At 29.7% G+C, this 16,137-nt stretch overlaps 2 protein-coding genes across 2 annotated transcripts in view; one reads left to right on the plus strand and one right to left on the minus strand.

Annotated features, from left to right (window-relative positions):
* LOC108565049 (somatomedin-B and thrombospondin type-1 domain-containing protein-like) overlaps positions 1-7,156 on the plus strand; it is a gene marked incomplete at its 5' end in the record, with an annotated part of 75,767 nt that extends 68,611 nt beyond the window's left edge. The window contains 2 exons of the mRNA XM_017924307.1: positions 3,328-3,404; positions 6,790-7,156. Of these exons, the coding sequence (XP_017779796.1) occupies positions 3,328-3,404; positions 6,790-7,001 (289 nt within the window). The remainder of the gene's footprint in view (positions 1-3,327; positions 3,405-6,789) is intronic.
* Positions 7,157-11,762: 4,606 nt separating this feature from the next.
* Positions 11,763-13,069, minus strand: LOC108565098 (transmembrane protein 64). The gene is made up of 3 exons (XM_017924389.1): positions 12,245-13,069; positions 12,028-12,189; positions 11,763-11,975 (listed from the first exon to the last, which is right to left on the minus strand). Exons 1-3 carry the CDS (start codon positions 12,773-12,775, stop codon positions 11,853-11,855), a joined length of 816 nt encoding a protein of 271 aa, XP_017779878.1. The 5' UTR covers positions 12,776-13,069; the 3' UTR covers positions 11,763-11,852.
* Between the last annotated feature and the right edge of the window lie 3,068 nt (positions 13,070-16,137).

The following is a 16,137-nucleotide window of genomic DNA, read 5'->3' on the forward strand; positions in this document are numbered from 1 at the left end:
ATTTCAGTAGTGTGAGTGGGCGCGTGATCGTGATGTAAGAAGTAGCAACGAAGTTCCCGTTCTTTCTGGTTTCCAACAATTTCTTGAAAAGCAAGTTTCTGTGTTCTACTTAGCTGTTACCATCTGACCAGATTCGAGTAAGATAGCAGCTACCATTTTTGTTGCTGATTTTTGTTGTCTTGTTTTAACTAGGGAGAATTGCACCTTCTGCGCTCCATACCATGGACTGGTTTCCAGGTCAAACTTATAGAATCAAGATTCATCACCTGTTACGATTTTACTAAAACTGCTAGAATCTAATTTTTCAAAATTTTCCAAGAAATATTCGGCAAAACGAACATGTGCCTTTATTTGATAGTCATTTGAAAATCGTGGAACCCATCGAGCGGATTTCTTCATGCATTCAAAGTGATGATTCAATAATTGCCATGCTTCAAGCCCAATTCATCAACTACCATTTCCTATGTCACTCTATGATCTTCATCAATGTTTGTCTTCACAATTTATATCATCAGTCGAAGATTTCGGACAACTTTCACGAGGTTTGTATTCCACAGAAAAATGTCCGGTCTGAAATCTTTGAAACCACTTGGAAATAGTCACAAAGTAGGGTGCATTCACTCCATATACATTTTGGTATTCCTGGAAAATTTGCATAGGCTTGAGTTGACGTCGAATCCGTAGAGAATGGCAAAACAAATTTTTGATGTTGGTGGTGGAATTTCTACCAACCTTACATTACTAATCTTGCATTTTCTCCAATATTCTTGAAATTTGGCATGAAATACTGTTACACTTTAACAAATTGAAAAACAACTTTTGTTTTTCAGAAACATCTATATTGGGTTGACAAGAAAGAACATCACAAATAGATAGCATAATGTTAGTTTTTGAAGGAATTTAATAAATACTTATAAAAGTGACATTAAAAGTAAAATAAATCAATTTGTTCTTTGAAACAATTACAGTATGATGTTATGTAATGCAAAGAACAAACAGATTTAATTGTCTAAATATTTGGTGTAAATTAAGTTTATTGAATGAATATTCAATTACAATTTACCAACAAACAAAAAAAACATAGAGAGAAGTAAATTATTAAAAGATGTGTTTATAAATAGCCATACAAAACTTGATTATAATTGACGGTCTCTTTATGAGCTGCAAAATACACACACACACAACACGGCACCGGAAAATAACGAACGACCAATGGGGGTTGATGCTATAAATATTTTAACAATGGGCTTGTTTTTTATGCATCCGCCTGTCCGCTAATTGCTATTGACCCAATTCAATATTCCTGAACTACTTTTTCACTTCACCAGTTCATTAAATCCACTCACAAACAACAATTTAGTTCAGTTAAAACAATATTTAATTTCAAATTTATAGATTTTTTTACTACCCATAAATTAATTAATAATAACAATATTTATTTAAAATAAATGTATTTTTTGGGAAAAATATAAGACAGAAATTTACAGGAAAAGAAAATCCCGGAAAACATAATAAATTTCAATTTCACTTTTTTATTTAAATAATTTTATTGGATCAAAGGGTTTGTGTTTCTAGCTCATTTCGCTATATGGTTTCCATTCGAGTAAAAATTTACTTTAACTTTTTTTTTTCATTTACAAGGTTTTTCGAGAAAATTATTGTCTTTAAAAGTAAATTTTATCAAATTTTATAAAAAAAAAACTGTAAAATAAAATGTTTATGATATGAAATATTTCATGTGTATAAAGTGATATTTTTGTAGTAATATTCTCTATTACATATCGCTTTGTTAAACTAAACGTGTATTGTATTTGATCAAAGTAAAGTTAGCACTGTGCGTTTCAATGGATTTTACAACTTCTCCCATAAATGAATCGCGTAGCATTGTGCCGAACTTGGTATAATATATTTACATCTATTGCAGGATATCAAAGACCTTTGCGAGCGATCAATCTAAGCCCTTCTCACAAACACAATACGTCGGAATAGTCGTGCATCGATCGCATTTATGTACAACACCTTTACAATTTAATAGAAAATAATAGTTTAATGCAGTCTAGATTGAAGATCTAGAAGACTATCAAAATAAATGTAGTTTTTCTTAGTATAGATTTAAAATTAAACAATACTCTTAAAGCTCATTTTAATGTTACTTAATAAATGATATTATTCTTATTCTTTATTTCTTATTCTTATTTCTTTATGCATTTATAGAGTTAAGATTTTAAATATCTGATGAGTTTAATGTTTCAAAGTTTTGAAAAACTTCATTAATTAATGAACAGGACTTTCAGTTGTTGTAAGTTTTTCATTCAGAAATACCTCGCACAGTGCGGGTAATCGGTTTTGCAAGTCTCCAGGACTGTTTGTAACCAAAATAATCGAAGAAATAAATATGGAAACATATCGGAAAAAAAGATCAGCCAATTTGAGTAACGTAACTTGAAAGAAAATGTATATAATTAAAAAAAAAAAGGAAGGATAGAACGCTTGTTCAGTAAAATGCCTTGGACTTACGAACTAGTTCTCTTCCAAAGGGTTATTCGTAAATCGAATTTGTTCGTAACTCGGGAGAATTTTAAAAATTGTGTTTCAATTTGTTCTAATATCGAATTGTTCGAACATTAAACTGTTCGAACTTTGAGCATCTACAGAATATTTTATAATGATCAAAATAAGAAAGTGTCATTTTTCAATTATATAATTATAAAATATTTTTTTATATACGAAATTACGTTTGAATGGGTAATTTTATAAAATAATTTACAGAAATGATTCAATAAATAAGGTATATTGGTTTTCGAAAAGAAACCGAATGATTTATTAGTTATATAAAGTTTCTCGTGGAAATTTGTATCATTTTTCACTACCTTTAAAAAGCTAATAAACTTCATAGTTTATATAAGTTCGAGTCGAAAGCGATTGATCTATATAAATATGCGTATACCGAAAGCAATTAAATGATCAATATCCCAATTACAGCTTCATTCTCTTGATGTGACCTGTGAACGTCGATAAAGCAAACACGCCGAATGTCCACATTCAATAACAACAGCTCGATTGTACAACGTTACTATAAAGTTTTAATTTACTTCGAGGAAAACGGAAGGCAATTTCAGAACACGCGGAAAATGCAAACAAATATAAAAAGAGGGTATAACAACAACAACAACAACAAAAAATAGTAATAAATGTGTTTGAAATTGGAATAGTAGTCTCCATCCATAGACGGATATTACTTCAATTTGCGATGCGACGTTATTCCGTAACGTTTTCCGCTTTATTTATTTATTTCTATATATTTTTCTTCTTGTATTTCTTTTGCAGGTACTGCGTTGAATTCCAGGTGGTGAAGGCGTCGAAGGCGTGCAAGAAGGAGTCCAATTACGAGGCGCTCAAGGAAGGTAAGTAAATTTTCGAAGGAAGAAGTAAATCCGTGCGGGATTTTCCTTTCCGTTCCCGGTGATTCGCGTTCTTCTCTCTCTCCAAAGAAAATATTCCAATTCCCAGCAATCCTCGAAATAATTAACTAAGCCGGAAACTTTATGTGCCTACGTACCGGAAGGGGGAAAAAATCGTCGGATGAAAAATATCGTTATTCCGTGCTATCTTAAATACTCAAGCTTCGTGTTGTGCTCTTTTTTTTTACTATTCCTGCTCGTCCGGATCGGAATGTTCACTGTGTATTTTTTTTTCTTTCTTTCTCTCTTTGTTGTTTTCGTAGTACTATGGTGGCACGCTACAGTGGGTTTTCAAAGGGCCGTAACGTTGCGCGAATTTATTGCGCTTGGATTCAATGGCACGCAGAGAACTATCGAAATCTAATTAGCGGGAGTTTGCTTAATTGCATCCGACACTCGAAATTTGCTGATCCGAAAACGCGATCCTAGGCATTGCATATTTTGTATACTCTCTCACTCGTCATACAACAGACTCAAGTGCTGCAGTATCGAGAAAACAAAAACAAACAGAAAATTTACTGGTTAACTTCATATATCATCAGAGAGAACAATAGAAACAAAAATATTAACTATTTCAACTTATTTTTATCTTTTTATCGTTTTCAACAATTTATTTTATAATTCATCTTTCTATTGTTAATATAAATTATAATAATCAATGGTTATGTTGTATCTTAACTTATGAAACACGTTCAATTTTTAATGGATTGCGAAATGACAGCTCACTTTGAGTCAAAGTGTCAAAAAATCTATGTATAAACAGTACAACTACAAACAAGTATATTTGGTCTCGCAACAAAAAGGTTGACAAACGCTGTTGTAGACAATTTGAAATAATTGCAATGTTAAGCTTTCGATTCGGATCGCAAATAGCAAATTTGATTATTGTAATGTAATTTTGACAGTTTTCAAATCTGTCAATGTGTGTTTTCAACATATAATAAGAACATCAAAATAAATTAATTTGCATTATTTCATATGTCGTAGAAAATAATGTTTCAAAAAGAAAATTTCGATTATAATTATAAAAGATCATCGAGTTTCGGGAATTTTTGTTCTTAATATATAAACATATATTTCCTAGATGAAGAGCCGGTAGTCTGGGAAATTAATTTAAAATTTTCCGTTATCCTGAAATTAAAAAAATCCGTCTATATAAGTTAGAAAAAATAAACTATTTCCCATTTACTTGTATATAAAACTTCATTCAGTTTTCTATTTCGTGATAAATATTAACTTTTCTTATAAAATTGAGTGATTTTATAAGGAAATATATGACGTTGCATATAAGAATATTTTTTTTGCGTTTAAATAAATAAAAATGAAAAAAAAAATAATTGGAGCACAAAAAGTATATTGCATACTCACTCTCAAACACGACATGCATATGTGAAAACCCACTCTCATTATGTTAACGATGTTCTCTTAAAAAACCGGAGGGATTTTGAAAGCCATCGAGTATGTGACGAACGCACGAAAGCAACGAGCCAGAGCAGAAGTTCCCTTTCATCTTCAATTACACGTCCATTTCCAATCATACAGAACCGAAAGGATTGCAATTATTTTATTCATTTCAATTTGAATCATCAAACATTTAAAACATATTTATTTCACTGAAGAATCTCACGATTTTTAATTTCATTAAATGAACAAGACCATTAATTTTGATCACCGTCGCTGTAGTATGTTTTATTTAAATATACAGCTTAAAATTTTATGAAAACAACCAGCATTAATAAATGTTGATGTTTTTATAGAAATTTTGAATTTGTTTCTTTCAATTAATAAAAAAATTGACAGGTGTCCCCTTATGTCAAATCGATATACTTTTAATATTGTTTTATTGAATGAAGGAAACAATATACATAATAAGTCTAATTATTTAATGTTTTTATGCTTTAATTATGTAATTAAATCCGGTGGCAATCGCAAGCCCGACAACCGAAATAACGTCAATCAAAATCCCGGCAACCATAATTCCGACTATATCAAAATCCCGACTACATCGAAATCCCGGCAACCATCATCCCGACTATATCAAAATCCCGGCAACCATAATCCCGACTATATCGAGGTCATTTTTTAATTGTTATTAATAATTAATAACAACAATTAATTATCTAATTGTATTTGAGATTATTTTATATTGTTAAGTATAGTTAATATTAGTTAGCAATTATAATTTAATTAATAATTTACAAGACATAAGAATGAATTGACCCGGCGCATCCACCTATATCGATTGAACTCTTCAATGTCTAAAAATATAAAATTACTTTGACGCTTAAATTCAATTATTCCTTGACATTTAATTAATATTCTCAATTAGATATTTCAATCAGTGCAATCAGTTTAAATTGAAAAGAAATTAATTTACAGTTTCTTGAATGCAGACAAAAAAAATTGAATCACGTTAAATTTTTAATGGTTCACAAAATGACAGCTTTCACTATGTGTCAAAGCAAACAAATACTACAACTATGTAAACAAATATGTTGGATCAAGAAGGTTGAGAAACGTTAGTTTATATCACGTAGTAAAACATTTTACATCACGTATTTTCTTATTGACTATTTTAATTAGATTAAAAAAAAGTAGTAAATGTAAATTTTTATTTACAATTTTTAATTTTAGAAAAATAAAATAAAAATATTACAATTATTTAAAAAAAAAATAACTTGATATTTAGATTTTTTGTAAAACTGATTGATTTTATTAGTAAAATAATGTAAATTGATACTTTTATCATTGAATGATTCAATGAGCATATTTCAAGGAGATATTTCAGTTTTAAATCCTATGTTTTTTTAAATTTTATTTTCTATAATGAAAATGCTTAAGTAGTTTCTGCATTCACCGATTCAATTAATAAATAGTTTAACCTAATCCTAACCTTATTATTATGTAAATTTGTATACTTCTTATTAATAACATTTAGTTTCGAAATTACATAAATCTAAGTAATTTTTACAGTCACTGATTCCATTAGTAAAGACATTATCCTAAATTATTGACATAATCATTACGACTATGGAAACTTGTATATTTCTTAATAACAAAACTTAATTTCTAATATTTTTAGAAGTACAGACATCCTCATTATTGTTTCCATAGTCATTACGAGTATGTAAACTTTGATAGTTCTTAGTAACAAAATTCAATTTTTTTTTATTAGAAGTGTAAATTTTTAGTAACAAAATGTATATATTTCTTGCACTGGCGAATCTATTAATAAAGAGTTTGTCCTAATTCCAAACTTATTCTTGTTTTCATAGTTATTAACTATGATGTAAACTTGTATAATTAACTAATGTTATTTTAATTTCAGGTGAAACGGTGTGCGTACGTTGCGAGTCTCAGGCCCTGCGAAAAACCCTCGGATATAGGTGTCAAGGTCACGGGGTGACCGGACTCTTCACCAGATGGTCAGCTTTTTCGGCGCCGCATTGTCACGGCAAATGGGTCCGTGTCCAGCAGCACGCAGACAAGTCCTGCGGAGTAAAATCCTGTCAAGCGGACAGCATTTACATTTTCGTTTAATTTCGACATGTTACACACTCGAAACACGGCCCAAACCCGCCTCCTACCCCCTTCTACACACACACACAAACTATTTTACCTTTATTTAGACTGAACCCATATATATTCATTTAATTTACTTTACTTTACCCTAGACTGAGACGTTTTCGCAATTTACGATTTTATTATTAAGTATGAAAATGTACATTTAAATTTGGTGTCAATATTTAAATTTATTTCTAAAATAAAATAAATTATTTTGCTCGAACCCATACATTTTAATATCATATTTTTGAAAATGAGACATAACAAGTTTGTTTATTAAATTAACGTCGAGTTAACTTTCCCTTCGAAAATCCCTTACAAATTAAATTACTAAGGTTAAATTTAGCCTTCGAAATTAAACCCTAAATATTACAAACAAGCTAAACATTTGTTTTAATACCCGTAGAGAGAACAGCAATTCTATAGGCTTATCTAATAACAGATAGAATAAGGCAAATCGTAGATTTTAGTTTCGTTTTAATTTTACACCAAATTTAAATTTAGTGTTCTACAACAGCGTTTCTCAAAAAATTTGTAGTTTATGACATGCAGATTTTGACGCTTCGACGCAATGTGACAGCTGTCATTTTGCAAATCCAGATTGAGAAACGCTGTTCTTTAATATTTCTTTCCTACTTATACTTATAACGTATAATTATTTTTTTATTATTATATTGAGTTTTATATTACTTTTATAATAGGCTTTGCGTTGTGTATTTCTTTCTCTTTTTTTATATAGAGAACCTTTTCAAATGGAAATGTAATTTTTTACTAACCTAATGTATGTGTATATACCATAATAATGATAATATATAAAGGAAAGTAGATTTATTCTGTGTACACACACCTCTACTTATGTCTATTTTAACAAACATATCAAAAAATCAATAACAGGTAAACCTAACGTACCAATTAAGGCATTTCTTTCGAAAACGCTACATAGACAAAAAAAAATATAAATATATATATTACATTCATTTTGTTTTAATCGTTTCATTGTTATACCATATATTTGTCAAAATGTAATAAAGAGTAACCCATTCTAATAAAAACAAATCTTTTTATCAATTTTACATATTCAATCCAAAATCACGGTAAGTATTTAATCATTTTTATGTGATCTTTCTTCTTGCATATTCAAGTACATCTATTATCTAAAACAGTGTTTTTCAACCAGTATAAAAAATTAAAATATCATCAAAGTTTAGTTGTGTTTGATTAACAAAAGATTCAAATGCGCTGTAAGATAAAAATTTAAAATGATTGATCTAAAGAAGCGTTTCTTAACCTATGGGTAGCTTTAAACTTTTAATTTGTCCCAAAATGACAGCTGTCATCTTCAGTGAAAGTGAGGATCCGGTTAGAAGAACAGTAATTATGTCACAGTTATTATATTCCATTATTGTCCTTATATTTTGGTTAGATATGTCCCCGAATTGTATTTTTGGAATCTTTGTATATAAAGCAATGAGAGAGAAACAAAATCCAAGTCATGTCGAAATTGAGTTCTGTCAAAGTGAGGATCTGGTATGAAAAATAGCAGTTATGTCAGAGTTAGGGTGACAGACGAATCTATTTTTTCGGAATTTGTCCTTATTTTTGGTTAGATATGTCCCCGAATTGTATTTTTGGAACCTTTGTATATAAAGCAATGAGAGAGAAACAAAATCCAAGTGATGTCGAAATTGAGTTCAGTCAAAGTGAGGATCTGGTAAGAAAAATACCAATTATGTCACAATTAGGGTGACAAACGACACTATTTTTCGGAATCTTTGTAAAGGGTGTCCCAAAATAAACGCAACATTTGAAGTAAAGTGTCAAATTGTTTTTTTTTTGGGTTTCTAACACTTTACTGCACAAATGACGGCAAATTCAAATGTTGCGTTAATTTTGGGACACCCTTATATAAAGTAGTGTGAGAGAAACAAAATCCACCTCATGTCGAAATGTTTTATTGGTCAGATTACCCTAGGCATAGTACAACTAAATACAAAATGGTTGAGAAACTCTGATCTAAAGTACAATATCAACGATTATATATTTAAAAAAATCTAGCAAATATTTTCAATTCATAGTCGTCATTTTGTTTTTATATACAGTTAAACCTCGCATAACGAGAAAAATGATTCTAAAATGGGGAAAATTGGTTCACTGTACGAGTAAAAATACTGTATATAATTTCAAGAGTGCTGCGATTGAGTTGGGTATGACATTTAAAGGTTCTTAAATTCAGCGCAGGATTTTTCGGTCTCTTTTGATGCTGTTAAATAACTGCGCTTTGCGGCGACCCCTGAGGGTGTTAATAATGGACAACAATGCTGTAAACCTAAACGCCCTGAGGTGCTCTTTGACCTCCGCATAAAAATACCTTTGCTGCAATTTATTTTGACTTCTGACAGGAGTTTCCAACCGTACTCTTCTTTTATATCCTTCGAGCATTGCAACAGATTTTCATGTGCTTCATAAAATTAAAAACTCTTTGATCCATTATAAAAATCCTACATCTTACTTAATTGAATCATTGATAGCCATAACAAGTCATCAAGCCATTCTGAAATTCTGCAAATTTACTAAAATCTTCATGTAAATTTATAGAAATTAAGTAACAATCTGAATCATTACTATAATATGATACAGGGCACCTGGCAAATGGACAAAATAGGGAAGAGAAGAAGTAATAAAGATTTATTTAATTTTTTAATATCTAATATTTTTAAAAGATTATTCTAAATTAATGAATTATTTTATGAAAATCTGCAGATTAAGAGTGTATAAAAGATTTTTAATTATACTAATAAATATCACAATCTATTTACATCATTTGCTAAGCAAGCAAATGTTAAGACTTTATTCACGAGCAAAATTAATATCCTGTAAAGTTCGAACAGATTTTAAAATTACTGACACTGCACCGTGCATAACTTATGTAAGTTTGAATGCAAAATCCTTTTATAATTGCTTCGAGAGTTGCTCGGGTAGGAAACTGGAGACGCGTGGATGCCGTGTACGTTAAATAATGTAATTTGCCAAGAGCAATATTTGTCAATTCGAAATTCTAAAGCAATTAGATGCCGCATTTACTTGGTCTAAGCCATTATTCGGATGTCTATTATCATTTAATTTCAGACGTTAACTGGTTATTAACTCATAATTATAATAACCGCAGGTTTAAGTAAACTCTTTTTGTTGCAAATCCAATGGCGGAACTGCAATGACGCCCGGATGTAAAAAGGGCCCCATAGGAAAATTTTGTTTAAAACCCTAAAATCTGAAAATCTTTACTATAGTTACCGACATTAACTCTCCTCCTATGTCTAAAGCTCACTACATTCATGGCCCATCAAGTACCCGAAATTCAAATTGTTGTCCAAGCCTCATAAAGTCATACCTTGCTAATTAGAAAATATCCGAACCAGACTTCTCGCGAATTTAAAACACAGGCGAAAAAAAAATAAAGCTTATCAGAAATAATTTTAAATAGTTTGTAGGGGGGACAAATATTTAAAGTTCCGCCACTGTGCAAATTCTACAGCAAATCAAAATGTTAGAAATAGTAGCCTGTATCACGAAAATTCGATACTAAAGTTTGCTGGTTCGATCCTCTAAAAGCAACAAAAAATTGTGGGGCCGATAAACCCGAAAAGGGTAGAAAAAGGGTCAAAGAGATCTGTATTATCTTATAGATTCAAAAAGATAATTATAGTTTTTGAATGACTTTCAATTAAACAATTTCAATTCATTCCTTATTTTTTATCTTCCTCTTGGGTCCATTGATTTGGACACATTTACAGTGATATTCAATGCATTTTTAAAAAACGTGTTGAATAATGTATTACTAAAGTGTTTATAAGCGCAGTTTGAATAAATCCTAGCTTATAGTGGTTGCATTAGAACGCACATAAACCATACAGTTTGAATAATTAACTATATTATTTCTAAATATAAATCAATAGCAAATAAGGAATATCTAAATCCGGCTAAACACAATTACAATAAATCTCGATTTACGGAGATCAGATTTATTGCCAATTTACTGGTGTATTCTGTTTATTTCCCCAAAGATAAAATGATAATCCTACTTAAACCTCGGTAGCTGCAGTTATCTATAAATTATATACCGAGCTATAAAAGCAACAATGTAAGACCTCCGTTTTCATAAACTCATCCATGCAAAATTATTATCGATATTCCAAAATCTGCTAATGCTAACGTTAAATTGTATTTTATATTAATATACAATGTGTCAAATATGTTATCTTCTTCTATTATTCTTAATGAATATAAATAATGAAATTTAACTCTTTCCATTTTATTCAATTTATAGAAAGCATAAAAAAATTAAATTAGGAATATATTTCCGATAAAATTTCTTTGAATTTGTGCAAATATTTGATCTACATTATCTCACGACATAAACCTTCAGATAACTATGAACTATAATACATATAAACATGTTTTTTACTACTGTTCAACCCTTCAATATGAAGAGAATTACTTCGTAAAATGTTTATTGCAACTCTAAACTCTTCGAATATATGTGTGATCATGTTAAATGGATCTTGAATATTTAATACTTGTTTACGTTCATTTTCAGAGTATATTTCGTTTGATCATTTATGTGAGTGTAGTAAAATAACATTATGTTAACCCCAAGGGACTAACATGTCTTGTCAGAAGTGCAATATTTCATCATGAAACAAGGTTTATGTTATGCAACCAAATAAGCACACAGGATGGTTTCAAATATAAGACATTTATTTAGTCAAGTTACATAGTATAAAATATAGTTATCCTTTGGTAGACGTAATGGTTACAATTAAAAGCAATTCAAACAAAATTAGCGACTTTCTCGGATGGCGTCAATTTATTCTCGCCCTCAGCCAAAACCCGAAGCAACTCTTTCCTCGCCTTTGTACCAATCCAAAACATTAGAGAACAACCTAAAGCCAACTATAAAAAGCAACAATAAGTATTTCATTATTATGACAATTATATCATTTACCTGTAAACCAGCGAATATATAAGTGCTAGTTGATATGTTCCTGTTTTCTATAACATCCTGCATGGATCTCAAAGTAGATCCTACATAGACTCCCACCATCTGTGCAGGCAGAAGCCCAAACATTGAAGCTAAATGATAAAGTTTCCCACTAACATTGCTTAACTGAAATGGAACAAATCAAATTATTAAAGAATAAATTAATTGTGTATTAACTTACAGCAAAAATCGTATTTTGCAAACCAAATGGTATTGGTGTCAATCTGGAGCACAGGACAATTTTGAAGCACAAAGGACCTGAGATTACTCTCATTATTGCCTTTGCTGTTTCATTATCAACCAACCTGCGCACAGAGTGATGATGTGCAACAAGCTTTAAAATGTAGTGAGCAAAGAGGAGACCCAAATTAGCCCCAACAACAGTCATACAGAATCCATTCACAACACCAAATAAATAACCATTTGCAACTACCAGCACAATATAACCCACACTTATTGGCAAGGCAACTATTGTGAATAGAAATATAATTGTGAGGGATATAATACTGGAATCCTGGTTCTCTAGCCAGAACAACACAGATCTAATGTATGTCTTACAAAGGTACAGAGCTAGCAATAGAATAGAAACTAATGTGAACAAAGTAATTGCATTGAATATGCTCAAATGACACAGCACTGATTTTAACCTAACACAGAAACTTCTTCGGGTCTCTCCAGCACCAGCATTATCAACTTGTATTGTTATTTGCATCTTTAATTCAACCACTTGTTGCACGGGGAGAACACTATTTCAGATCTAGGAGTAAGCTCATTTGGGTATAATATCACAGGTAGACATGGATTGAGGCTTTTTTTTGCTTTGAAGCAAGTTTAATTTGAGGTTTCTAAGGTGATCATTGCTGCTCCAGGTGTTATAGCCGGGCAATTCTATTTACGTTTGACATATGTCATTCTAGAACATAAACATCAGAATTATGCAATTTTCGTTACTGAATTACATAAAACTGGCCTATGTTAAAATCAATGTACCATATTGTAAAGCATTCAGCACTGAACAAGTACTTTAACAAGTACTTTATAATTCTCTTTCTACTCTATAGCAATTTAAATTAATAAAGGTCTGATTGGATTAGATAAAGTGGAGTTTAATTTGTCCAATTGTACTCTTACTCTTACAAATATATTTATATCATGAATTGTACTTAATGTTGTACATAAAAACTTAATTATAGATAAATATGTATATTTCTATCAAAGTTTAAGGTTGTACATCTTGATTTACAATCAAAAATCCGAAATGAATTAAAATACAATTATGTATCTAATTATAATCAGAAGAAAAAAATTACCTGCATTTTATTCCTAAATAGTAAATAATAACTACCTAACACATAATATACATAAATTAATTAAAATATGTGCAGAGACAAAGCAGGTGCGAGTTACTATTGCGTACATTTCAACAACAAAAAAACGTTACCTATTTAAATAAAATCCGTTACAGCAGCTTTTCACTTATGTTTATATAGTTCTGTATGAATTAAAAACTTATGCATTTCTATATTACACATGCCTCTCAAATGGAATTGTAGTAATCTTGTAACGTTTTGGTTCATAACTGATTGAGTACTTTTGTACTAAAGTATTTTTATTAGGTATTTAATTGAAACATTTTTACATTGTACATTTTCTTACTAATCATTATAAGTACTAAATATATCGCCTATTTAAAGTATTATATAGAATACATTCTTGAGGTAATGAGAACGCTCAGCAATGGAATTTTACCATGCATCTATGAAAACTATTAGAATCCAACTCGCATCATAATGGGATAATATTTTGAGGTAATAACTAAAAAAAAGTTCATCGGCTAAAAATATTAAATTACTTACTCAATATTGTGATTGTAGGTTTTCTGGTGAATTGAAACTTTATCTATGTGACCACGAAGACAGGAAACAATGTGGTTTGGTATATTCTTATGCACTCGTTCAACAATTCCTCGATTAAATCATGGTTTTCTTCAATATGATGCACTTGTAGCGTACCTAATCTCTTCTCGACTTACGATTTTTTTGCAATATCGGATTTTTAATGCAATTGTAAAAATGTATACATTCTACTCATCGCAAGTGCAAATTTGTCAACAAATCTTACATCCTACCAAATAGAAGACATAAAGAATTGGTAAAACACATAATTCCATTAAAAAAAAGGATTTATTTTTAATTAATTAGGGTTGTAGCAAATAAAACTATTGTATATATAATATTTGTATATTTTACGACAGAATACTGTATACAATATCTAAGTCACGAGACATAAGCGCTCTATTTACTAGAAAAATATTTTATAGAATGGCACTTTTACACATAATGTACTTTACAATAGATTGGGAGGAGGGTCTAGGGGATGGTAGCTAAAAACAGCTAAAAAAAAATGTAAACGAACAAAATAAAAAAAAAACGAACCGAGACAGATAGAGATATGTCTTAAAAAAAGAGAGTAAAACTTAGCACTTAAATCAGAAACAATCACACGTTCTTTTTTTTTTGATTAAGGCATCAAAATCACCTTTACATATAATTTACAGTCAGCAGGTAACTTATATCTAAAGGTGTTGGTTCATCAATGAGACGAAATAATAATAATAATAATACACTAAAAAAATAAAATCAATAAAACAATCTTAAAAACTAATAATTACAGTAATATACAAAGAGTTTGTTTTGGTGTAAAAATATCATAATGAGAAATGAAGTAACTTAAATAATACAAAAAAAAAAGAAAAACAAACAACATATAAACAAAAGTCGATGAGTACATATATTGTTTCATAAGTCTATAAACTAACATGAGTTTATATAATCCATATTATTATTATTTTTTTTTATTCATTTTTATCATTTTTTTTGCCCCAGTTCAATTTTCACGTTTTTTTTTCTTCTTCTTCATATATATCATTATATAATACTAGTCTTACCAAGCTTGTGTTTCCCTTCCTTTTTATATATCGCTTTCTCTGTTCTTCATTCCGCGCGCGCCAACAAACATTTTGGAGACTTCTTATTTCCCATCAATATATATATATATTCATTTATTATTATTCTTTTTTTCTCATTCTTCAATATATAACATTTGTAAAGCTGAAAGTCATTTGTTTGCGATTTAATTTATATTTAATCTATGCGAGATTCCTCCCTTAAGACACTTTGTATTTATTACAAGATTTGTAGTAACGTAAACGGATAAATAAAATTGAGCAATTATCTATTCTGCATTTAACTTTTACAATTGTTTTTTTTTTGTTATTATTTTGTCTTTGGATTTTGAAATCGGTGAATTTGGCTTTTGACAAAATAGATAATTGCCTACAACAGTTTTATTGCGGTTTGTGCAGACGGAACGGAAAAAAAACCAAAGAACGTACGTACAGGGTCAAATGAGAACGGGATAACGAAACGGGAAAAAAAACAAAAAACTTTTGGGGCGGGAAAACATAGAAGTTTCAAAATGTTGCATCTTATACATACATATTATAAATGTGTATATATATATAATATATATAAATCGAGGGCTGGGCATAAATATATTTCTTATATATATATATTCTTTTGTTTTATATCTTCTCTTCTTCTTGTATTCATTATGTAATAATAATATATATATAATATATATATCCCTATGTATTACGATTGTTCATTTACAATATAATTATATATCTGGCACCTAACACTGGTGTCTCTGTTTCCTAAAACAGTGCGCTATAGGCCCCAACAAAAATATATTTATATATATATTTATATATCGGAACTCAAACGTAAGGCTTGGGTCGTATAGCAATAATCAATCCTAAACGCTACCGCTTCTCAAAAAAATAAAATAAAAACACGTTACCATTTTCATATCATTTCTTTTGTTTTTCGTCCTCTCTCAACTTTTGTCCACACCAATCTGTAACATTTCTGTATTTATTTATTTCTTTTTAATTTAAATTAAACTCAATTTTTTGTATTATCTTTCTTTATTATTATTATTCACTTCTTTTTCATCTTAAAAACTAGTACTTTGTGAAACTAACTATATTTATTTATAAACTGTTTCTAAATG

This window comes from Nicrophorus vespilloides, unplaced genomic scaffold (assembly GCF_001412225.1).
Source record: "Nicrophorus vespilloides isolate i.1.1-1 unplaced genomic scaffold, Nicve_v1.0, whole genome shotgun sequence".
Classification (NCBI taxonomy): Eukaryota; Metazoa; Arthropoda; class Insecta; order Coleoptera; family Silphidae; genus Nicrophorus; species Nicrophorus vespilloides.